The following is a 26,692-nucleotide window of genomic DNA, read 5'->3' as shown; positions in this document are numbered from 1 at the left end:
GGGGTCTTGAAGTATCTTATAATGTTTTTCCAACAATGTTCTCTCCAAGTCAAAGAATTAGTCGAGGACCATTGAAAGCTGCAGATTTTCCCCCAAGCCTCCTCTGAAAGTACCAAACCCGCTTCTTTCTCCCACTTCTCTTTAATATACAGTGTATTTACATTTTTAGCATGGGAAAGTGCATTATATAGGCGAGAAACTGATTTACTAGGTATTGAACTGCAAGCCGAATTCAGAATCTTGAAAAATTCTAATTCTACTGTTGATAGGTCTGTATATCTACAACTCTGGTTAACATAGTTTCGTATTTGAAGGTACCTAAAAAAGTCATTATGTTCTAGGCCATGTTTGTCCTGCAGGATTTGGAAACTTTGTAATACTCTTTTATCTATAAATGAGAGGTAGGTTGTAAGACCTTTCTTTATCCATAGCTCAAATCTTTTATCTCCTCTGTTGGGAAGGAATTCGGTATCATATGCACACCATCTAAAGAGTTTTAACATGTTATTAATTCCACATGAATTAACCACCTTCTGCCATATTTTTAATGTAAGATTTATCCAAGCATTATTAAATTTTTCCAACTGGGCCATCAATCCTTTGTCAGCTATTGAGGCCTGAAGAGAAAAACTGTCAACTAATCCAAATTCTATTTCCTTCCATCAAGCCTTATATTCCCTATTACACCAATATAACAGAGGGGTTATCTGTGAGGCATAAAAATAATTTCTCAGGCAAGGAAGAACCATACCTCCTCCTTCCTTCCCTAACTGTAAGGTGTTATATCAAATTCTAGGTTTCCTTCCTTGCCAAATGAAGCGGGAAATCCATTTGTCCCATTCCCTGAATTGATTATCATCCACCTCCACTGGTAAAGTACGGAAAAGATATAATAACCGAGGAAGAATATTCATTTTTATAGTATTTATCCTTGAATTTAAACTTAAAAAGGGGATAAGATTCCATCTATGCATATCTGCTTTTATCTCTGAGATTAATGGCCCATAATTTACCTGTGACAGTGTTGAAAGATCCTTCGGCAGGGTTATTCCTAAATATTTTAATGATTTAGCTTCCCACTTAAGATCGTACGTATCCTGCAATTTTTTGGATGGTGTATAATTTAGGGACATAACCTGCGTTTTCTTTACATTTATTTTATAACCTGATATTTTCCCAAAGTCATCCAACAGTGTAAACAATCCTATAAATGATTTTTCTGGTTCACTCAGATAGACCAAAACATCATCTGCGAATAACGCCACTTTCTGTTCAATCCCTGCCACCTTGATACCTTTTACGATTTCGCTCTGTCTTATTAGTTGGGCAAGTGGTTCAATATATAGCGCAAAAAGGAGAGGAGAAATTGGGCATCCCTGTCTAGTGCCTCTCTCTAAAATGAAGGAGTCAGAGAGGTCCCCATTTATCTTAATTCGGGCTGTAGGGCTGTCATATAGAGTCTGAATTACTTTAATAAACCTTTCTTAAAAGCCGAATCTTCCTAACACTCTGTATAGGAATGCCCAACTAACCGAATCAAAAGCTTTCTCAGCGTCCAATCCTACTACCATTGTCTCTGTCTCGTTCTTATTAACCTGTTCTAATATGTGCAGAGTTCTCCTTATGTTGTCCTGTGTTTGTCTTTGTTGAATAAATCCAGTCTGGTCTAAATGGATTAGGCCAGGTAAAAGCTTTTCCAATCTGCGCGCTAATATAGATGTAAATAGTTTGTAATCTAAATTAAGAACACTAATTGGCCGATAATTGCCACATTCTAGTTTATCTTTACCCTCTTTAGGAATAACTGAAATAATCGCTTCTCTCCAGGAAGGTGGAGTTTCTCCTCTCTGCAAGATCCAGTTAAAGGTGTTAAGTAGTAATGGGGCTAACTGTGTCTTCAGGGACTTGTACCACTCTGAGGTAAACCCATCAGAACCCAGGGACTTTCCAGCCTTTAACCTAGAGATGGCCACGTTCAGTTCTTTGACAGTTACTGGTTCTAATAAACTTTCATTTTGTAAATCTGTAAGTTTAGGTAGATCTAAAAGATTCAATACACTGTCTATATAGGGCTCATTGGGGGCCCGGGGTTGGGAGTACAGCTCTCGATAATGTGTTTCAAAACTCTCTTGAATTTTCCCTATTGTACTCTCCACAAGCTTTGTCTTTGGATTCTTTATTTTATGAATTGTATTGTCTGCTTGTTGTTTTCGTAATTTATTTGCTAATAATCTAGCTGATTTACCTCCTACTTCACAATTCTTTTGTCTCAGGTAAAGAAAATTTCTTTGAGTTTCCAACGTATAAATATCATCAATTTCACTTTGCAATTTCCTAATTTCCTGTTTTCGATTTGAATTACTTTTGTTGCTATCTACAACTTGAAGTTGTTTTAATTTTCCTTGAAGGTCTGCTAATTTTTGTGCATTGATTTTTTTCATGTGAGTAGTAATGGAAATAATTTCCCCTCTCAGTACAGCTTTCAATGTATCCCATAAAATCACTGGTGATGTTTCTCTCGTGTCATTAAGGTCTAGATATTCTTTGATTTCTCCCCTTAATCTCTCCATTGCTTTCGGGTTATTGAGTATATGTGAGTTTAGCCTCCATAGTGTTTTCCTCATTTTCCTTTCCAGGATTAGAGACATAGAGACTGGGCTATGATCCGACAGATCAATTGTTGCAATATTACAGTTTTTTATCCTGAGTCTATCTGTATTAAAGATAAAGAAATAGTCTATCCTTGAATAGGCTGAATGAGGGAAAGAGTAATATGTATAATCTTTACTAGTAGGGTGTAATTCCCTCCAGACATCTATAATTCCCAACTCCTCCATCAATGAATTCACTTTCTGAGTCAGAGGTTTATTCTGAGTAACTATTCTTGAAGAATCTAATATAGGATTTAATCTAATATTAAAATCCCCTCCACAAATTACTACCCCTCGAGAACTGACCATTAGGTCAAAAATGTGTCTATAAAATGACCATTCACTACCTGGAGAAGCATAAACATTCAGCAATGTTATTTCTGTACCTTCTATTCTTCCTGTGATTTTTACAAACCGTCCTTCTTTGTCTCTAGTCTCTGAAATATGTTCATAATTAAGAGTACTTGATATTAAAGTAGCTACCCCTCTTTTGTGACTCAATTTATATGATGAATAAAATACATGCTTAAAGCCCATTCTTTTTAATTTTCCATGTTCAGATTGGCTCATATGTGTTTCCTGGAGGAAAGCTATTTGTGCCCTCTCTTTTTTCAATTTAGACATAATCTTATTTCTTTTAATTGGATTCAAAACCCCATTAACATTATAGGAAATTATTTTTACCAATTCAGTTTGCATTTTTCTCTAGTAGAAAAAAAGCACTCTCCTTTTCTAACTAAACAGTAAGCAATCCCTTCTCAACAGTAAACCAAGACATATAACCACACCCTAGACATTTCTGAACGTATAACATTTGAAAATTTTCCCCGACTTCCCACAGTGAGGCCTGAGCACCGACCCGCCTCAGTTCAAAGGGATAACCTCTATCTTCACCCTGTGTTAGAGGGCCCTCAGCAGTTTGAATAATCATAGAGAATTTTCTCCTATTTATGTCTCGACCATATTGCTATCATTCAAGTTATTCCGCCTAGTTTATTTTCAGTTACCAGTTTTCATTTTACTTTTAAGTCCGATTTACTCTTTTCAGTCATTTCTCTTAATTAATCTGTATTCTCTGTACATTCGCGTCTGAATATTTGCAGCTTTTCCTTGTAGTTTGACACTCTGGTTCGAGTGGAGCGTCCTCGCCCCACTAACTGCCACGACTTCTGCCGAATCCTCTCCAGTAGCGACTCCGGTTGGGTGATAAATTTAATAGGTAGTCCCCGGTCCGCCAGGTCCAACGTTGCCTCCTCCACCGTAGCGTAAGTTTTTGTCCCTTCGTCGTAAAAGACTCTCAGCCGAGCTGGATACAGGCTCTGGAATCTGATGTTGTTTTCCTTCAGGACTCTCCGTGTTTCCGTATATTCCTTCCGTCTGGCAAGAATCCCCGGTGCGTAGTCGTGGTCTAAACTGATTTTGCAGTTGTTCCACATGAAACCTTTCTTTTGCCATGCTCTTTTAAGCACCTCTTCCTTCGTTCTGTAACTGAGAAATCTGATCAGAATCGATCTGGGCTGGGCGCCTGCCGGAGGCTGTGGTGCCAACGCGCGGTGAGCCCTTTCTATCTGTAGGTCTTTTGTGGCCGGTATATCAAGGTTCTCTCTAAGCAGCTTCTCCACGAAGGGAATCATCAATCCGGGTTTACCTTCGGTTCCTTCGGGAACTCCGTAGATCCTCACATTTTCCCTTCTCGAGCGGCCTTCTTGATCTTAGCTTCCACTGGAGCTGGTCTTGTAGCTTCAGCATTTCTGCTATCACTTCCTCGGCGTTTTGTAGCTTCTCTTCAATTCCAACAATCCTCGCTTCGGCTTCATCTATCCGCGAGTTAGTTTTTACTATTTCTCCTTTAATATCTTCCAGCTGTTTGCTGTTATCTTGTCGGAACTCGCGAATCTCTCCGAGAATCAAAGACAGAGTCACCGATTCCCCCTCATTATCTCCGTCCTGGCTTGCCGTGGGGGAGCTAGGCCCGTCGCCTTGCTGCATCTCTTTATGTTTATCAGCCTTCGAAGCGGACTTTTTATTCTTGTTCTTAGACATCATCCTTGCCCCTTTTATTAGTACTCGGTGTCGGAGAGCTGATCAGAGCTCGAAGTTTTCCGATGACTCAGAGTCGGATTGTGGTCGGCATGGCAGGGAGAGTTTTTCTTCCATCTCCCGTCTGCGTGAGATGTGGTACATTTGAGAAACTTTGAACTTTACTGTGCTCACAGACTTCTTCATCAAGTTATGGTATTGTTACACTGTTTGTAACTATATGTTATAATTATGTGCTTTTGTCAGTTTTTTCAGTCTTGGTCTGTCCTGTGTTTTGTGATATCACACCGGAGGAAATACTGTATCATTTCTTAATGCATGCATTACTAAATGACAATAAGAGAGGACTACGTGTCTTCATAATCATAAGCTGCTCATGTTTAATTTCTACACTTCCAAGTTTGAGCAAACTTGAAACAAACTTTCCTGCACGTAGATTGCCTGTCAAATACGCTCACATATTGGCTTTGAAGCATTGTCCTTACTGTGCAGGAGGGGAATTCCACCATTCAGTTCACTGAGTCTGCTCTGTCATTTAATCATGCGCTAACTCTGAACCCCATTCAGCTTTGACGCCCTCACTAATTAAGTACCTATCAACCTCTGTAGAGAGGCTCACTAGAAGAGAAATCAAGTCAACAAGTAGGGCTGTAGCTGAGGCAGTCGAGACAGGATCAGCATGAGTGTGGACCAAGTCTGTCCAGAGGGGCAGATAGTCGGACAGTGTATCCAATTTTTGCAAGCCCTTCAGTAGTTGCATAGACACCTGAAGAGTAGACTATCAGTTCGATGGAAGCCACCAACAACTCTGATAGAGGCAGATGCCAAGTTTTTAAGCTTACCAGTGGGAGGTGGTGCTTTAGCACTGCTGGCTCACCACCTCGAGGGAATCTTGATCATAAGCAGGCCGAAACTCCTGAAGACAGGTGGCAGATCAACTGATGATCCCACTGGTGCCACGTGTATTTTCAATTCAAGTACCTATCAACCTCTGCTTTAAATACACACAATGACTTGGCCTCCATGGCTGTCAAGGGCAAAGAATTCACCACCCTCTGCCTAAAGAAATTCCTCATCTATTATAAAGTGACTTCCTTGTACAGGTGTCCCCCGCTTTTCGAACGTTCGCTTTACGAAACCTCACTGCTACGAAAGACCTACATTAGTACCCTGTTTTCGCTTTCAGAAGGTGTTTTCACTGTTACGATAAAAAATCAGCGAGCGCCCCGAGCAGCCGCTCTCCCTGGATTCGGAATGGCATTGCTTTAACACGTGCCTGTGAGCAGCCGTTTGCAAGATGAGTTCTATGGTATCGGAAAAGCCTAAAAGAGCTCACAAGGGTGATACACTTAGCGTAAAACAAGTAAGCATTTCAATCATGGTGAACGAAGTAAGGACAAAGTGAGTTTGGCTTGTGGAAGCTGACGAACATAATGTTGAGGAGGTTTTCGCATCCCATGACCAAGAACTGACAGATGAAGAGCTGATGCAATTGCAAGAAAAAAGGATAACAATCGAAACCGAATGAGTAATGATAAAGTACAACTTTAATTTTTGAAAGGGTACGTTGGCTTAGGGGATATTTGCAGGATGGTTTGAGTCCTTACAAAGAACTGTGTGATAGAAAAATGCGTGAGGCTCAGCAGTCAAGCAAGCCTTCCACATCAGCCACAGCAGAGGATGAACCTTGACCTGCGACATCGAGGCGAGCAGTCATAGGAGAAGATGAGCTGCCTGCTCTAATGGAAACAGATGACGAGATGACACTCCAGTGTCCCACCACCCCAACCCCCAGGCCACGGACAGATTCCGATTCACGGAGAATGCAACAGTAGCCGCGAGGCACACAGCACATCTTTAAGAAAAAAGCCGAAATAAACATACTAATTAATTAGGTGCCGCCGACACGTAATTGTTGGCCCAGATCAGAGACGACGCAATCGGAAATCGGCACTGATCTGGGCCGACAATTACGTGCCGGGCGGCATCTAATTAATTAGCATGTTTGTTTCGGCTTTTTTCTTAAAGATGTGCTGTGTGCCTCCTGGCTACTGCTGCACCTCTGCATGCTTCGCGGCAATGTATCGCCGGCAGCCTGGAGGGTGGGGGCCACTGTACCACCCAACCTGCGACGACTCAGTCTAACACACCATCATCCTTGTGCTCGGCGCTGTCTTCCCGATTCCGGTAAGTGATACTACACTGTACATACATTATTTTTACTTATATAGGCTGTGTATTTTTGCGTGTTATTTGGTATGATTTGGCAGCTTCATAGCTTAAAGGTTACTGGAGAGCACTTGCGCCATGTTTTTGCCAACAGCGCTTGCGTGAGATTTTCTGCCGACGGCGCTTGCATGAGATTTTCGCTACGGAGAACAGTTCAGTAATGATTGTAGAAAAGTATTTCTACTTTATATAGGCTATGTATTTATCATATCATTCCTGCTTTTACTATGTGTTACTGTTATTTTAGGTTTTATGTGTTATTTGGCATGATTAATTGGGTCTGCGAACGCTCACAAAATTTTCCCATATAAATAAATGGTAATTGGTTCTTTGCTTTACAACATTTTGGCTTACAAACCGTTTCATAGGAACGCTCTACCTTCGGATGCTGGGGGAAACCCATATTCTGAGTCTGTGATTTCTGGTCCTAGACTCTCCCACTACTGGAAATATCCTCTGCACATCCACTCTGTCTAGGCCTTTTAAAATTTGATAGATTTCAATGAGATCCCCCCTCATTCTTCTAAACTCCAGCAAGTACAGGCCCAGAGCCAGCAAACACTCGTCATACATTAACCCTTTCATCACTGAAATCAATCACACCTCCTCTTGACCCTCTCCAATGCCAGCACATTTTGTTTTTAGATATGAGCCCCAAAACCACTCACACTACTCCAACTGTGATCTGACCAATGCCTTGTAAGGCCTCAGCATTATCCTTTTAACTGTTTATTATTTTTCCAAATAAGTGATGCATTAAATGCTTTAGTACCCCATGGAATTACTGGTAGCATTTGATCAGAATCTTCAGCTAGTACTAGAGTCACACCTCCCATTAATCTATTATTGTGTTGAAGATACACTCAGTGCATTATGGACTAAAGTCACACCTCCCATTAATTTGTTAATTTATTAAGATACTTCTCCGTGGATTGTCACCTTGTCGTGGTGGAGAAACTTGTGTGGTCCTGTGATCCCGAGAGCAATGCGGTCTGGAGCTATGCTCCTGGTCGGGTCACCTATGGCGGTAAGATCTAGGGTGAGGTCCCTGACAAAGAACAATCCAACCAAGACCTCGACGGTGGAACAGATGGACGAAGTTACTTCGAACTCAATGGCTGTGAAGACGGATGAAGGTTGCAACAAATCCATCAGCTCCAATTGTTGTGGTGCCCATGCTACTGGAATCAGTTGGTTGATTTGTGAAGTATCGTGTGCTTCTTGGAGTGCAACATCAAGTACACGTTAAACAAATACACGCACCGGTGTCTTCACTCTGTGGGCCACTTCAGATCGAAAACCATCATCCTTGACCTCGAGGGACAGCCACGACGACGACACTCATTGCGTTATGGACTAAAGACATACCTCCCATTAGTTTATTATTGCGTTGAAGATACACTCATTGCGTTGTGGACTAAAGTCATATCTCCTATTAATTTATTATTGTGTTGAAGATACACTCATAGCATTATGCAGCGTGGAAATAGGCTCTGATGCTCAACTTGTCCACACTGTGCACCTGTACCTCTTCGATTCACCTGTATTTGGACCATGCCCCTTTAAATCTTTCCTATCCATCTAACAGTCTAAATGAGTTTTAACTTTTCTAATTATACCCACCTCTTACACTTCTGCCAGTAACTTATTCCACATACCCATCACCATCCTCAATAGCTTCTCAGGTCCCATTTATATCTCCCCTCTTACAGTAAACCTATAGTTTCTAGTTTTAGACTCACCTATCCTGGGAAAAATATGCAAACCTTACCTATGCCCCCAATGATTTAGCTTTACAAGGATCACCTTCAGCCTCATATGTTCTAGTGAGAAAAGGTCCAATCTGTACTTTCCCATTTGATCTAATGCTGACCATCCCTCTTCTTCCACAGATGCTGCCTGACCCCCTGAGTTCCTCATGATGGTGAAAACAGCCTTCTCCCAATTCAAACATTTAAGTTCTCGACTATTATTTCTTTTCATAACTACAGTGAAAGTTACCAGGTTATGGTCATTTCACAATGACACTTCATCCACATGCTTGGCTTAGTTCCTAGAATTAGCACTGCGTACTGATTTCATTGAGCTAAAGAGATACAGAACATGGAAACAGGCTCTTCGTCCCATTTTGTCCATTAATATCCCCTCTCCCCTTTATAATGACCCTACTTGCATACACCCCTCAGATTCTACCAATCACTAACACACTAGAGAAAATTTACAGACTGTAAGTTTTTGGGATGTGACAGGAAACTGAAACACTGAAAAAAAACTCACTCATTCACAGGAAGAACCTGTAAACTCCACACAGACAAGACCCGAGGTCACAACTGATCCTAGATCTCTGGATCTGTGAGGTAGCAGCTCTACAATCTAACCCCCTGTACCACCAGGAACAGTTATTGTACTTACCTGAAGGACTTATTTAGTTATACAATTCAAAAAAGTGAGTAACTGCAGATGCTGGCAGTCTGAAATAAAAACAAAATGCTGTTAACACTCAGTAGGTCAGACAGCTCCTGTAAGGAGAGAAGCAGCTAACATTCAGGTCAATGATCTTTCATGGGAACTGTTCTAATAAGAAGTCTTTGACCTGAAACATTAACTTGTTTGTCTCTGCACAGGTGCTCCCTGAATTTCTGAGTATTTCCTGCATTTTCTGTAAATTGAATTCAACACCACTATATAAAATGCAATGTTTTAGTCTAAAGATTAGAGGTGACTAAGGGTGCATAGTGTTTAGAAGCAGTGACAGAAAGATTGGTTAGATGACAGACTAACTAAGGAAAAGAGAGCTTGGCAGAGAATCAGCCTAAGAAAGAATTGATGTTTGGAAGAGAGTAGGTGATTGAAACAGTGTTTAAGAGGTCTAAGAATGATTGAGAGACAACATTGTGAGGGAGGAATGACCAAGGGAGTAAGTGCATTGGGATATCAGAAACTGAGGGTATCAGGGAATGGGAGAAACAAAACAGGGAGTCCTCAGGAAGTAGAAACTAGGAGGGTGAATGTTGGCAAGGGTGAAGGAGAGTGGGAATGAAAGAAGTAGTATGAGCTTTGTGTGAAGAGTGCCAGGGAACAGTGACTGGGGCATTGTATAAGATTACAAATAAAAGAGGGGAGAAAGTGTTGAAAACCGATTCAGTACTGAAAACCAATTGATCAATGTCAATGCTGGGTGATGAGGTTACAGGTAGTGATAGTGATCTTATAACCTCTGATGGTTCATGGTGCCTCACAGATGCCCAGATTTGAGCTGCCAGATCTGTTCAGAATCTGCCTCATCTGTATGTTCGTAGAGCCAGTCAACACCATGGAGGATGTCCTTAAAGCAGTGGTCCCCAACCACTGGGCTGTGGACTGGTACCGGGCCGCAAAGCATGTGTGAGGAAACGATATGATTTGGCGACATGACTGTGTTGCCAACCTGCCAGTTGGCGCTTTCTTGCCTAGACTCTTGGCGGCAGAAATATTGCCAAATGTAACTGACCAAAAAACATTTTCCTTAAAGGAAAATGTTTTAGAAAAAGGATGGTATGTAATTTTTGTGCAGATAATTTTAGCATGTAAAAAAGCCAGGGAAAAGCCCAAAAGCCAAATGAATTTTCTGACGCCAACCACATTGGGGAAAAGCCAGATTTCTGAAAGCCTGATTTGGCACTGAAAAAGCCAATCTGGTAACCCTGTAATCAGTCAGCTGCACCTTTCCTCATTCCCTGTCACACCCACTGTTGAACTTGAACACACACGAGGTCATTACACACACATCATCCATGTCAGCGCAGGAAGATGCTCAACTCCTCCAGCTTGCAAATGACAGCAGCCTGAAAAGTATGTTTGACATAACATCTCTGTCGGCATTCTGGATCAAAGTCAAAGCTGAATATCCTGAGATAGCCACGAAAGCACTGAAAATGTTGCTTCCATTTCCAACATCATACCTCTGCCAAGCGGAATAGACTGGACATAAGGAACCCCCTTCAAGTATTGCTGTCTCCCATCACCCTTCGATGGGACCGTCTTGTTGCAGGAAAACAAGCCCAGGGCTCCTACTGATTCAGCGATATTGGCGTGTTGCAATGATTTTCTATGTTCATACCAGGAAAATATGCGCTGTGTGTTTAATATGCAAACGTTAACTTAAAATGTTATGATGCTATTGACTTATAAGTGACATAATTGATTTATCATTATATTCATGCCAGGAAAATATGCGCTGTGGTGTTTAATATTAAATTCATTAGCTAAACCCTTTTAGAAACAAAATTGAGTTTATTAGCCACTTATAAGTGATTTATAGTTGACTTATCACCTATATTCCGGTCATGATTAACACCCCACTCCCCACCCGTCGGCCAGTCCGCAAGAATATTGTCAATATTAAACTGGTCCACAGTGCAAAAAAGGTTGGGGACCCCTGCCTTAAAGATACCAGCATGGATAGAAGACTGGCTGACTGGCAGGAGGCAAAGGATGGGAATAAAGTGGGGCCTATTTCTGGTTGGCTGCTGGTGACTAGTGGTGTTCTGTGGGGTCGGTATTGGGATTGCTTCTTTTCACATTATATGTCAATGATTTAGATGACAGAATTAGACTATAAGACATAGGTGCAGAGCTAGGCCCTTCGCTCCATCAAGTCTGCTCCGCCATTCCATCATGGCTGATATATTATCCCTCTCAACACTATTCCCCTGCCTTCTACCTGTAACCTTTCACACCTTGACTACTTCAACCTTTCAGACCGGTTTAATATTGACAATATTCTTGTGGACCAGCTGACCCGGTGGGGGGAGGGGTGCGGAGGTTGCCAGCTTTCTCACTCCCAAATAAGGGACAAAAGTAGCAGTCAAATACGGGACACTTGTGTTTACCCCAAGGATGACCATGACCATGAAGCCTTGCGCGGGCACCTCTGTGTGCATGCATGACATGTGCATACATGACGTGTGCATGTGTGTACATGCCAATTTTTTTTCTACAAATCGGTTTTGGCTTAATCTTCCCGATTCTGTTAAGTGAAACTACACTGTACATCCATTATTTCTACTTTATATAGGCTGTGTATTTATCATATCATTCCTGCTTTTACTATATGTTAGTGTTATTTTAGGTTTTATGTGTTATCTGGTATGATTTGGTAGGTTATTTCAAGCTCAACAGTGCGTGACAGGGAATGAGGAAAGGTGCAGCTGACTCATATCGCCAAATCATATCGTTTCTTCGCGGCCCAGCGGCTGAGGACCACTGCCTTAAACATTACCAATGACTTGGCTTGCACACCATCTGTGGCAATGAATTCCACTGATTCATCACCCCTTGCTGAAGAAATTTCTGTTCTAAATGAATGTCCCTCTATTCTGAGGCTGTGCCCTCTGGTCCTATACTCTCCACGTCATTCAATAGGTTTCAATGAGATCTCCCCCCTCCCATTCATCTAAATTCCAGTGAATACAGGCCCAGGGGCATCAAATGCTCCTCATACATTAACCCTTCATTCCAAGAACCATTTTTGTGAACCTCCTCCGGGCCTGCTCCAATGCCAGTACATCTTTTATTAGATAAGTGGCTCAAAACTGCTCACAATACTCCAAGTGTGGTCTGACCAATGCCTTATAAAGCCTCAGCATTACATCCTTGCTTTTATTCTAGACCTCTTGAAGTGAATGCTAACATTATATTTGCCTTCCTTATCACCAACTCAACCTGCAAGTTAACCTTTAGAAAATCCTGCACGAGAACTCCCAAGACCCCTTGCACCTCTGATTTTTAAAATTTTCTCCCCATTTGGAAAATAGCCCACACCTTTATTCCTTCTTCCAAAGTGCATGAGCTTGCAATTCCCCACACTAAATTCTATCTCAAACACGAGAAATCTGCAGATGCTGGAAATCCAAGCAACATACCCAAAGTGCTGGAGGAACTCAGCAAGCCAGGCAGCATCTATAGAAAAGAGTAAACAGTCGATGTTTCAGGCTGAGGCCCAGTCCTGATGAAGGGTCTCAGCCCAAAATGTCGACTGTTTACTCATTTCCATAGATGCAGTCTGGCCTGCTGACTTCCTCCAGCATTTTGTGTAATGGGGGACAAAGAAATGGCAGATGAACTGAATAAGTATTTTGCATCAGTCTTCATTGTTCAAGACACTAGTAGTATGCCAAAATTTTGAGAGTGTCAGGGGCAGAAGTGGGTGAAGCTGCCATTACTCGGGAGAAGGTTCTTGGGAAAGGGCAAGGTCTGAAGGTAGACAGATCACCTGGACCAGATGGTGTACACCCAGGGTTCTGAAAGAGGTGAGTGAAGAGAATGTAGAGGAATTATTAATGATCTCTGAAGAATCAACTGGTTCTGCCATGATTCTGGAGGAATGGCAAATTGCAAATGTCACTCCACTTTTCAAGAAGGGAGAGAGGCAGAAGGGAAATTATACTCCAGTTAGTCAGTGTATTGGACAATATTGGAGTCGATTGTTAACAATGTGGTTTCGGGGTACTTGGAGGCACATGATAAAATGTCCCAAAGTCAGCTTGGTTTCCTTAAGGGGAAATCTTGCCCTTTAAATCTGGTGGAATTCTTTAAAGAAATAACAAGCAGAATAAAGAAAGGATGATCAGTGGATGCTGTATTAGGATTTTCAGAGGGCCTTGGACAAGGTGGCATAGAAGATTGCTTAACAAGTTAAGAGCCCACGGTATTACAGGAAAGATACTAGCAAGGATAAAGCAGTGGCTGATTGATAGGAAGCAAAGAGTGGGAATAAAAGGAGCCTTTTCTGGCTGGATGCCAGTGACTACTGGTGTTCCACAGGGGTCTGCGTTGGGACCGTTATATGTCAATGACTTAACATAATGGAATTGATGACCTTGTGACAAATTTGTGGACAATACAAAGATAGGTGGAAGGACGGGTAGTTTTGAGGAAGTAGAGAGACTAGAGAAGGACTTCGACAGATTAGGAGAATGGGCAAAGATGTGGCATGTGGAATGCAGTGTTGCTAAGTGTTTGGTCAATCACTTTGGTAGAAGAAATGAAAGGGTAGACTACTTTCTAAATGGAGAGAAAACTCAAAAATCTGAGGTGTCCTTGTGCAGGATTCCCTAAAGGTTAATTTGCAGGTTGAGTCTGCGGTGAAGAAGAGAAATGTGATGTTGGCATTCATTTCAAGAGGTCAAGAATATAAAAGCAAGGATGTAATGTTGAGGCTTTATAAAGTACTGGTAAGGTCTCACTTGGAGTATCAGAATCAGGTTTATTATCACCGGCATGTGACGTGAAATTTGTTAACTTAGCAGCAGCAATACATAACACAATGCAATACATAACATAGCAGAGAAACAATAATAAATAAAATAAAAATAATAATAAGTAAATCAATTACAGTATACATATATTGAATCGATTAAAAAACATGCAAAAAAACAGAAATACTGTATATTAAAAAATGTGAGGTAGTGAAATTTAAGAGATTACTAGACAAGTATATGGAGGAATTTAAGGTGGGGGGTTATATGGGAGGCAGGGTTTAAGGGTCAGCACAACATTGTGGGCCGAAGGGCCTGTATTGTGCTGTACTGTTCTATGTTCTATGTAGGTAGTGTCCAAGGGTTCAATGTCCATTTAGGAGTCGGATGACAGAGGGGAAGAAGCTGTTCCTGAATCACTGAGTGTGCACCTTCAGGCTTCTGTACCTCCTACCTGATGGTTAACAGTGAGAAAAGGGCATGCCCTGGGTGCTGGAGGTCCTTAATAATGGACGCTGCCTTTCTGAGATGCCACTCCCTGAAGATGTTCTGGGAACTTTGTAGGCTAGTACCCAAGATGGAGCTGACTAGACTTACAATCTTCTGTGCCTTCTTTCAGTCCTGTGTAGTAGGCACCCCGCCCCCCCATACCAGACAGTGATGCAGCCCGTCAGAATACTCTCCATAGTACGACTATAGAAGTTTTTGAGCGTATTTATTGACATACCAAATCTCTTCAAGCTCCTAACGAAGCATGGCCACTGTCTTGCCTTAACTGCATCAAATGCTGGGACCAGGTTAGATCCTCAGAGATCTTGACACCCAGAAACTTGAAACTACTCACTCTCTCCACTTCTGATCTCTCTATGAGGATTGGTATGTGTTCCTTCATCTTACCCTTCCTGAAGTCCACAATCAGCTCTTTCGTCTTATTGACATTGAGTGCCAGGTTGTTGCTGTGGCACCACTCCACTAGTTGGCATATCTCACTCCTGTACACCCTCTCATCACCACCTGAGATTCTACCAACAATGGTTGTATCGTCAGCAAATTTATAGATAAATTTGAGCTATCTGTCATCCATTTATTCTTTATGCTTTTTTCTTTTTTAGGAATCACTGACTTTGCTGATTCTACCAAGGCATCCTTTAGAGTGTTAAATTTCATTTCTACATGATTGCTATCGCCTTCAACAGATTCTATTTCTAGACTTTAAAATCTATTCCTTACTTCAATTGTAAGTTTTTGTCTTAAGTTTTCTAAAAATCTCATGGAAGAAGGGAGACAGAAGAAAGCAAATCCTATAGAATATAAGTCCTTAGATAAAAAAGTTATGTCAAAAAGCCAAAGAAGAATGGTTAAACCAGGAATGTGAGCATATAGAAAGAATCCCTATTACTGATCCAAAAAGGTTACATCAACAAATCAAGAATATCACTGGTAAAAAGCTCCTCTGTTCTTCAGGTGGATGTTTGAAAGCAAAGGACGGTCCCATTATCATGGAAAAAGATGCGATTATGAACAGATGGACTGAGTATATTCAGGAATTGTTTGAAGACCATCAAGGCGAAAAACCAGAAATTAAGAAAAACATTGAAGGTCCAAATATTTTAAAATCTGAAGTTCGTAATGTAATAAATAAGATGAAGAAAGGAAAAGCAGCAGGTCCTGATGAATTAGTAATAGAAGAAATTATTGCCCTTGAAGATTATGGAATTGAAAAACTTACTGATTTAATCAATGACATATATGAGACTGCAATAATACCAGGAGATGAAAAAAATCAGTATTTATCACTCTTCCTAAGAAACCTGGAGCAATAGAATGCGAATTACATAGGACCATAAGTTTAATGAGTCATATCACCAAGATACTTCTAAGAATTTTGATGACAAGAGCTAAAAGTAAGATACAAGCTGAAATAGGAAAAGAACAATGTGGTTTTGTGAAAGACAAAAGTACAAGAAACGCAATATTGATGTTAAGGATACTATCAGAACGAGCTATTCAAGTGGAAAAAGATTTGTTTGTTTGTTTTATCGACTACACAAAAGCATTTGATAAAGTGAAGCACAGTAAGTTATTTGAAATATTACAGAAAACTCTAGATCTAGATTTGAAAGACCCCTCCCTAATCAGAAATCTGTACTGGGAACAAACTGCTGCTGTAAGAACAGATGGAGAAGTGAGTCAGTTTACGAAAATCAAGAGAGGCGTTAGACAAGGGTGTGTTTTCTCCCCTGATTTATTTAATGTGTACAGTGAAACAATATTACAAACAATAAGAGACATCTTGGGAATCAAAGTTGGCAGTGAAAACATCAATAATTTCAGATATGCAGATGACTGTGTAAATTGCAAGTACGGAGGAAGAACTACAAAACTTAATTGATATAATTGTTGAAGAAAATGCAAAAATGGGTCTATCTATGAATTGTAAAAAGACAGAATGTATGGTGATATCCAAAGAGAAGGAGAACCCTATCTGCAGGTTGAGAATAAACGGAGAAGACATAAAACAAGTACAGAATTTTTGCTACTTGGGAAGCTGGTGACAACAGATGGCAGGTGCGACATGGACATCAAAAGAAGAATAGGGATGGCAGAAGACACCTTTACGAGAATGAAGAGTATACTGACCAACACTAAACTAGGCATGACAACCCGCCTCACAGTACTGAAATGTTAGCTTTATCCAGTTGTGTTATATGGCTCAGAATGTTGGACAATATCTAGTACCATGAGGAAACGAATTGAAGCAGCAGAGATGTGGTTTTTGAGGAGGATGCAAAGAATATCATGGATGAAACAAGTATCTAACGAGGATGTCATGAACAGAGCAAACACAAAAAGAGAAATAATGTATGAGATCATGAAACAGCAACGTGACTCCATTGGACATGTGATTAGGAAAGAGAAGTTAGAATGCATGGTAATTATGGGAAAGATTGAAGGGAAGAAAGCAAGAGGAAGACAAAAGACAAATGATGATGGAGACAGCAACCAGAGAACCGGAAATGAATACCAATGAATTGATCCACTTGACCCGAAACAGGAGTGTGTGGGCCATGGCAGTCAAAGCTCAAACTGGGCATGACACCTGATGATGATGATGATGATGATGATTTAAGCTATGCCTAGCCACACAGTCATGTGTATATAGAGTAGAACAGTGGGCTAAGCACACACCCCTGAGGTCCATCAATGCTGATCGTCAGTGAGGATATGTTACCACCAATCTGCACAGATTGTGGTCTTCCAGTTAGGAGGTCGAGGATCCAATTGCAGAGGGAGGTACAGAGGCCCAGGTTCTGCAACTTCTCAATCAGGATTGTGGGAATGATGGTATTAAATACTGAGCTATAGTCGATGAACAGCATAGGTGTTTGTCTTGTCCAGCTGGTCTAAAGCTGTGTGGAGAGCCACTGAGATTGCGTCTGCCATTGACCTATTGTGGTGACAGGCAAATTGCAATGGGTCCAGGTCCTTGGCTGAGGCAGGAGTTCAGTCTAGTCATGATCAATATCTCAAAACTGTGAGCAATTTTGAGCCCTTTATCTAAGGTTCCAAGGTTGTCAAGCCGAGGAGTGGGAGTGCAGACAAGCTCCCACTACCTAAAAGTGTTCCTCACAGCATGCGCATCAAATAGCCTCTGACAACCAAGTCTAACTCCTGGCCTTCTCGTGTGGCTTAGCCTCTAAGCCCAGAGGAACTGTTTCTACTGACAGGAGAAGGGGCGAAGGTGGGTCCTGGCGCCTTAAAACCAGTGCTTCGGGTAGATGGAGCTTGTCAGCCTGGGAAGGCAGTCCATCTAAGAAAGGGAAATCTCTGATTTCAAACCTCCGCTGCCTTGCAGCCATACCCATTCATGGGAAAGGCTTCGGGAGTAAACCCTGAGGACAAATCCGGAGCTGGAGTCCAACGTTGCCTTCAACCTCATTCTGGCAACTCCTGTGACGACACTGGTGCCAAGCTGTATCGGCCCTTGCCCTTTCCTAGGACAACATCGGCATCGTGGAAAGGGGAGACTTGCTGCATGGGCAACTGTTGGTCTTCCACACAACCTTGCCCAGGCCTTCACGAAAATGATTCCAGGTTTGAAAGGCTTGTCATTTGAAGAGCATTTGATAGCTCTGCGCCACTGGAATTCAGAAGAATGATGGGTGATCTGATTGAAACAGATTGAATGTTGAAGGGCCTTGAAGGAGTGGATGTGGGGAATGGTGGGGGAGTGCAAGACCAGAGGACTTCAGAATAGGGAGGTGTCCTTTTAGAATGGAGATGAGGAGGAGTTTCTTTAACCAGAGAGTGCTGAATCTGTGAAACTTGTTGCAACAGGTGGCTCTGGAGACAATGTCAGTGAGGCTGGTGGGAAGGGAGGATTGAGATTGAAACTTGAGACCCAGTTCAAAGTTATCCCAGCTACACGTTAGCAAGTTAAAATATCACTTGAATCACACTGTTGGTTACATACCTGTATTGGTGACACAGCAGCTGCTGGTGGGGTTTTCAGAGGGCTTGGACTAAGAGGGCTTCGTGGAATGGCAGTTGCACTAGTGTTAGGGACAACTAGAAGACAAAAGGTTAAAATAATTATATTTAGCACAGATAGCAATGTCAAGGTCATAGTTCTGAAATACAGTTCAACTTTAATGGTACCACATAAAATAATCAACACAAAGAGAAGTCAAATGGAATTTCCATCATAATAGTAAGCTCAAAAAGCTAAAAATGTGGAATGCTGAAAGCGAGCAAGGCTCTTTTAACCCTGTAAACAGAAAAGATTCTGCAGATGCTGGAAACTCATAGAAACACATACAAAGTGCTGGAGGAACTCAACAGCTGAGGAGCATCCATGGAAAATAACAGTCAACGTTTTAGCCCGAGACTTTTCATTTAGGCTGGAAAGGATGGGGGAAGAAGGCCAAATAAGAAGGTGGGAGAGTGGGGTAGGTGGAGAGGGAAAGGGGAGGTAATTAGTAGTAAAAGATAAAGGGCTGAAGAAGGAGAAATCTGATGGGGGTGGTGGACCATGGGAGAAAGGGAAGGAAAAGAGGCACAACGGGGAAACGATAGGCAGGTGAGTAGAGATAAAGGGATACTGCAAATATCCTTTTACTAAGCATTTTAAACTAAATAGCAGAGTGAAAAGGGATAAAGGGCAGAGGCTTCCAGACATGTGCAACTAAAGTTTCAATTAGGTGGGATAAAGAGAAAAGACTAGAAAAAGTAGTGTGGTTAATGGATTCTTTAAAAAAAAGATTAGCTTTACTTGTCACATATACTGTACATCAAAATATATATAATTCCTTGGTTAAGAACACGTTTTATTGCATTACTGCGGTTATGCTGTTGGGTATTTTATTTTCTGTAGCTTTTATGTAAAACACAGTGTGTTCTGTTAATCAAACTTTACAGTGCTGTATTTTGGTTTCTGTTAAGATAAGCAGTCAGTTTAGCAAGTGTCAGCCAATCAGGTTTTGTTATCAGTGAGGATTATGCTGGCCAGCCCTCAAGTGTTGCCATGCTTCTGGTGCCAGTATTTTATACCTATTTTATTACATAGAGAGGAGTAAGGGCCTGGAATGCACTGCCAGGGGAGGCATTGGAGGTAGACAGCACTGGAGTATTTAAGAGACTCTGAGATAGGCACATAAATATGCAGAGAAGGAAGGATCGATGTGAAGGGAAGAGGGATTAGATTGTCAGGAGTCAGTGGGTTAATTAGCTTGGCAGAACATTGTGGGCTAAGGGCCCTTCCTGTTCTATTATTAGACAGGAGCAAGGGGGAGTTAATAGGGAGCAGCTGTCTTTGGGCAAGTCTACATCTAAAATGTGGGAGTTGTTTAGCAGCCAACTGATTGGACAAAGATGACAAGAAATGGGAACCTTGAATGATGAGAGAGGTTATGAAGTTACTCAAAAAGAAAAAGCAAGCACATGTAAGCCTAAATCAGACAGGGTCCTTGAGGAATATAGAAATAATAGGAAGGAGCTCAAGCATGTGATTGGAAATGCTAAAAGGAGAGATGCAATGTCCTCAGCAAGTAGGATTAGTGAGAATTCCAATGCATTTTATACTTAATGTTAAAACAAAAAAAGAGAGGGTGGGGAATTTATGGTTAGAGTAGAGGATGTAGACCGTCATTCTAAATGAGTACTTAGCATTGGTATTCATCCAGCAGCACGAGCATGCCCTACACCATTGTGAGAATGGTGGGGGCCATGTTAATATGTGAGGGGATTTTGACATTTGTAAGGGAGGAGGTGAATGCTGGGAGTTTTGAAAAGCAGTCAAGTGGGTAAGTCTCCAGGGGCTGATAGAATATATCCTATGTTATTGAAAGAGATGAGATTAGATTGCTTGGGCTGCAATGAAAAGTTTTGTATTCTCACAATCAACAAGTGAGGTTCCAGAAGACTGGAGAGTATCTAATGCTGTTTCTTTGAGAGATAATCCAGGAAATTATAGACCAGTGAGCCTCAAATCACTCAGTAGTGAAGGCGCAATGGAATAAAAGGAATTATAGGGGCTTGAAAGAGGAGCTTGCCCAGGTGGACTGGCAGGGGATATTGGTGGGGATGATGGCAGAGTAGAGGTGGTTGAAGTTTCTGGGAATAGTGCACGAGGCAAAGGATTGATATGTCCCACAGAAGAAGTTGTTCTCATATGGCAGGAGTAGGTAACCGTGGTTGACAAGGGAAATGAAGGACCACATAAAAGCCAAGGAAGGGGCAGCAGAAGTGAGTGGTTAAGTTGGATGATTCGGAAGATTTTAAAATCCAACAAAAGGCAACTAAAAAAGCTATAAGGAGGGAAAAGATAAAATATTAGGGCAAACTAGCCAAAAATATAAAGCAGGATACCAAAATTGTTTTCAGTTATATAAAAATAAAAGAGTGGTGAGAGTTGATATTGGACCACTGGAAAATGATGCTGGTGAGGTAGTAATGGGGGACAAAGAAATAGCAGATGAACTTAAAAAGTACTTTGCATCAGTCTTCACTGTGGAAGACACTAGCAATGTGCCAGAGGATGCGAGTGTCAGGGAACAGAAGCGAGTGCCATTGCTATTACCAAGGAAAAAGTGCCAGGCAAACTCAAAGGTCGTAAGGTGGATAAGTCATCTGGACCAGATGGACTACATCCCAGAGCCGTGACAGAGGTTGCTGAAGAGATAACGGATGCATTGGTCATGATCTTTCAAGAATCACTTGATTCTGGCAGGATTCCGAGGACTGGAAGATTGCAAATGTCATTCCACTCTTTAGGAAGGGAAGAAGGCAAACAAAAGGAAATTATAGGCCAGTTAGCCTAACCTCTGGACGGCTAGTGGCGTAGTGGCATCAGCGCTGGACTTTGGGGTGGAAGGTCCCAAGTTCGAATAAAGCTGTCTCCCGTGCACGCTTTCCATCCATACTGGTTGAGTGTCGAGCTAGCAACTCAACCTCATAAAAAAGAAATTGCCTGCTACAGAAACAACAACAGCAAAAAGTTGATGGCCTATGCTCTCTCGTGAGTTTAAAGGCAATTTCTCTTTCTTCTTTCTCTCGCTGAGCCTCAGTGGTTGGGAAAGTGTTGGAGTCCATTATAATGGATGAGGTTTCAGGGTACTTGGAAAATAATGGTAAAAGAAGTCAAAGTAAACATGGTTTCTGTCAAGGGAAATCCTGCCCTGACAAATCCGTTAAGAGTTCAAGTAACAAGCAGAGTGGACAACGGAGAGGCAGTGGATGTCATTTACTTGGATTTTCAAAAGGCATTTGATAAGGTGCCACACACAAGGCTGCTTAACAAGACAAAATCCCCATGGCATTACAGGAAAGATATTGGCATGGATAGAGGAATGGCTGACAGGCAGGAGGCAGCAACTGAGAATAAAGGGGGCCTTTTCTGGTTGGCTGCCAGTCACTAGTGGTGCTCCACAGTGGTCAGTAGTGGGACTGCTGCTTTTCACATGGTTTGTCAATGATTTGGATAATGGAATTAATGGCTTTGTGGCAAAGTTTGCAGATGATATGAAGATATGTGGAGGGGTAGCTAGTACTGATGAAGCAATGCGATTGCAGAAGGACTTAGACAAATTGGAAGAATTTGCAAAAAAGTGGCAGATGGAATACAGTGCTGGGAAATGTATGATAATGCATTTTGGCAAAAGGAACAATAGTGCAGACTATTTTCTAAATGGGGAGAGGTGTAAACATCAGAGGTACAGAGGGACTTATGGATCCTCGTACAAGCCTCCCAGAAAGTTAATTTACAGGTTGAATCTGTGATAAAGAAGGCAAATGCAATGCTGGCATTTATTTCAAGGGGAAAAGAATATAAAAGATGATAATGCTGAGCCTTTATAAGTCATAGTCAGGCTGCACTTGGAATATTCTTGGAATATCAGTTTTGGGCTGTATATCTCACAAAAAAAAATGTGTTGTCATTGGAGAGAGCCGAGAGGGGGTTCACAAGGATGAATCCAGGAATGAAGGGGTCAACATATGAGGAATTTGGGCCTGTACTCACTGGAATTTAGAAGAATGCAGAGGGAATCTCATTGAAACTTACCAAATTTTGAAAATACTAGATAGAGTGGATGTGGACAGGATGTTTCCTGTGATGGGGGTATCCACAACTAGAGGGCACAGCCTCAAAATTGAGGGACAACACTTTAGAACAGAGGTCTGGTGGAAATTTTTTAGCTAGAGAGTAGTGGATCTGTGGAATGCTCTGCCACAGACTGTGGTGGAGGTGGAAGACCAAGGGTATATTTAAAACGAAAATTAATAGTTTCCTGATCGATCAGGGTAAAGGTAATGGTGAGAAGGCGGGTGTATGGGGTTGAGTGGGATCCAGGATCAGCCATGGTGGAATGGCAGAGCAGACTTGATGGGCTGAATGGCCTAATTCTGCTCCTATGTCTTATGGCATGGGAACTGCCCTCAGTGTTTGCTGTGTTATGTTTGGCTGCAGACTGCTGTGGTGTTCGTGGACTCAGGAGACTTGGACTTTGTTCTTTTTTTTGTGTGACGGTTTTATCGCTGTGTTGTATGTTCTGTGTGTGCCTCGTGCAGTGCAGATGGTGGGAAATTTGCTTGGTCTCAGTTACAGAGAAGACCCAAGTCTCAGGCCGCGATGTCGCCTGTTTGCGGTCGTGCAGGGGAGATGAACTGGAGTCAGTGCTGCCCTCCAGAGTTTGCTTGGCAGAAGACAGCTGTATTGTGTTCGACTGTAGACTGCTCTAACAGTCATGGGGACTCGGACAGATTATTTTTTTCCTATATGAGTGTATTTTACTGTTATCTTCTTTCTGCTATCCTCCAAGAGGACCACAACCTTGCTGTGGTTTGGAGGCTTGTGTGAAGGGTTATGCTGGCTGGAGTCAGGGCTTTATGCTTTGGCTGTTGTCAATGCCAAACAGGTCAAAGGGTAGAGAACAGATTAAGAGAGGTCCACTGATCCTCCAGGTTTGGGGGTTCATCTCAGGCTAACAACCCTGACTGGTTAAACAAAACTGTTTCAAAAACAGCAGTGAAGAATTCTTATAGATCTGTGTATGACAGGATTCCTGAGTCTCTACCTGGGACTTGCATGACTGACAGTAAACCGAGAGGAAGCTACTAACAAAATGAAGGAAGCCATGAACTCTGCTAGAGATGGAGGATCTTCATTGTTGCCTTAATCGCCAGTGGCGTAATGGGCAAAAGAAAAAGTATATGTGCTATGTGTGCCTTGTGCTGTGCATGACTGTTGGTACTGTGTTTTACACCTTGGCCCCAGAGTAACTGTTTTGTTTGGCTGCATTCCTGGGTATTCATGTACAGTTGAGTGACAATTAAACTGGAACTTGAACTTGGTAGGAAGCAATTGGAGAGGATTTTTAGGGAAGGAACTTAGAGACATTTGAAAAAAAAGGTCTGATTAGGGACAGTCAGCATGGCTTTGAGAGGGCATTTCATGAGTTGCAAATTTGAGGTGGTGATAAAAGAGATTGATAAGGGTAGGGCAGTTACCTATATGGACCTTAATAAGTCAAGATATGCTGATCTAGGTTAGGATCCATGGTTATGTGACAATTTGGATTAAGGATTGACATGCCCACAGAAGGCAGAATGCAGTGGTACAAGGGTGTGGGTGTTGTTCTGATTGGAGATCCGTGACCAGTGGTGCTCCGCAGTGATCTGTGCTGGGCCGTCCGCTGTTTGTGAAATATATAATCAGTGGTGCTCCGCAGTGATCTGTGCCGGGCCGTCCGCTGTTTGTGAAATATATAATCAGTGGTGCTCCGCAGTGATCTGTGCTGGGCCGTCCGCTGTTTGTGAAATATACAATCAGTGGTGCTCCGCAGTGATCTGTGCCGGGCCGTCCGCTGTTTGTGAAATATATAATGACTTGGAGGAAAATGTACATGGATGGGTTTGTATGTTTGCAGACAACATGAAGACTGGTGGAGTTGTGCATAGTGTAGAGGTCTATCAAAGCACAGAGTATGATATAGCTCAGTTACAGATGTGATCGGAGAAATGCAAACAAAGTTTTATCCAAACAATTCTGAGGTGGGAAGTCAAATGCAAGGGGAAAGTATACATTTAACCAGAGCATCCTCAACAGTATTGATATACAGGCAGACTTTGGGGATCGTGTGCTTAGCTCATTGAAAATGGCCAAATGAAGTGGATAGGTTTGTAAAGAAAGCATATAGCATGCTTGCCTTCTTTGGTTGTAGTATTAGGTACAAGGGTCAGAAAGTCATGTTGTAGCTTCATAGAACCTTGTTCTGGCTATATTTGGAGTATTATGTGCAATTCTGATTACACCATTATAGAAAGGCTTTGGAGACAGTGATAAAGAGGTTTTACCAGGATGCTGTCTGGATTAGAGGGGATGTGTGGGCTACCTATCTACTTGTTTTTAAACACAGAATGATAGGTGCATGAAACAGATAGTACTGGAGGCAGATATAACTGCATTTTGAAGGGCTGTAGATGGACACATGAATACGCAGGCAATGGAGGGATACAAATCATGTACAAGAAGGGATTTAGTTTATTTTGGCAATATGTTGGGTGCTGGGCTGAAGAGCCTTTTCTGTGCTGTACTGTTCAATGGACTGGAGCACCCCCAGCAGTTTCCTATGGTAATACTCGGTTGAATATGAGGAAATCACATAACAGTAAGGAGTCGGGGAAGGAGAGGACATCTCTCTCCAAGATCCATCCCTCTGGGCAGCAGTGGCGTTAGAACACATCTTAAAACTCACTCCTGGGGATGACCATATTATTGATGGCATCAGGATCCACTGAGCACAGGAAACAGCTTCTGATGATCCACCACGCTAACCACACTCAGTGAGTGGAAGAATTTTCTCCTGATGAGAAGGTCAAAGCTCAAGTCAAGTTCTTATTAGTGGAGTTATTGTGGGTAGGAGCATGCAACTAATGGTGACCTGTTGGAAGCAAATGAGTATCAGACATACCATCAAGGAGTTCGTTTTAAGGCGGTGGAGGGAACTAAGTAAAATGAACAAAATTTTTAAGTGGTGAGTGCGACGTTCCAATAGCAAAGAACACATTTAAAAAGATGCCACCTATTCTGCACAGCAGTAAATCTACTAACCTCACTTGTACTAGTCATCATGACAATTTCAAATGTGAAACACAATTGCTCAAAATATTTTTTATAATAAACATCAAATAAATAAAATCAGATATAAATTGCTTAAAAGAATCTACCTTATTTAAATTTAAAGAAGTTTTAAAGTAGAAACTAAATTATAAGTAGATGTTTGTTACCTTGGGAAGCACTGTCGAAGGATTTAATTAGCGTTTTGACGGTTGGGGATGGTTCAGAGGATGTGGATGATCTGCGACTTAGGCCCATACCTTGTCTTAAAGCAGCAAGGTCTCGCTCGACAGCATTCATGTAATTGTACATTCGCCCTCGCTCTTCATCTTGCCTAAAGATCATATTTATTGATACCATTAATTTTCTGCAGATTTTCTCATTTATAAAACAACCTGTAGCTTTTCAAACAGACATTTAACAACAAACTGCTTTATTCTCAATAATGTTGATATGAAATTCTGCTTGTGGGTGACTTCATGTATTCGAGACTTCACATAGTGTGTCTGTGATATCAACTGCAACATACAGGGAGAGAACTCCATATGTAGCTTTCAGTAGTTTTTCCAGAATATATCAAGGGTATGGTGATGAAGGAATCCAGAAACTATTGATGAAGCAGCTATGTGGTCAAGTACTATGTCAATTCTATGAAAAGCTGTAAACAGAGCTGCAATCAATTAACAATCAATCAGAGAGAAGATTATTGATGAAGCAGCTAAATGTAGTTGTCCAAAGTGAAAGTCGAAATCAAGTTTATCATCTGTACATGTAGAAGTGCAATGAGAAATTTGCTGCATCACATAGCATCAGCTAAGCATTCACAAGAAGAAAAAAAAATTAACAGTTTTTACAAAAAGAAACAATTAGAATAAAACAACTAAAATTGGCAAAGAGGCATTGATCGTATGGATAGTCAG

The 26,692-nt window shown here is 41.6% G+C and overlaps 1 protein-coding gene across 11 annotated transcripts in view; it reads right to left on the bottom strand.

Moving 5' to 3' along the window:
- The window catches only part of specc1la (sperm antigen with calponin homology and coiled-coil domains 1-like a), a 282,720-nt gene that overhangs the window by 143,312 nt on the left and 112,716 nt on the right, over nt 1–26,692 (bottom strand). For 10 of the 11 annotated variants that reach the window (XM_063031671.1, XM_063031670.1, XM_063031672.1 and 7 more), the window contains 2 exons: nt 25,943–26,106; nt 18,633–18,727 (listed from right to left, as the gene is read on the bottom strand). In XM_063031671.1, the coding sequence (XP_062887741.1) occupies nt 18,633–18,727; nt 25,943–26,106 (259 nt within the window). Of the gene's footprint in view, nt 1–9,332; nt 9,392–18,632; nt 18,728–25,942; nt 26,107–26,692 lie in introns of all 11 variants that reach the window. The other variant, XM_063031680.1, reaches the window with a different exon arrangement.

This window comes from Mobula hypostoma, chromosome 23, assembly GCF_963921235.1.
Source record: "Mobula hypostoma chromosome 23, sMobHyp1.1, whole genome shotgun sequence".
NCBI lineage: Eukaryota > Metazoa > Chordata > Chondrichthyes > Myliobatiformes > Myliobatidae > Mobula > Mobula hypostoma.
The sequence above is the reverse complement of the archived record's forward strand: the minus strand, read 5'-3'. Positions and strand labels throughout refer to the sequence as shown.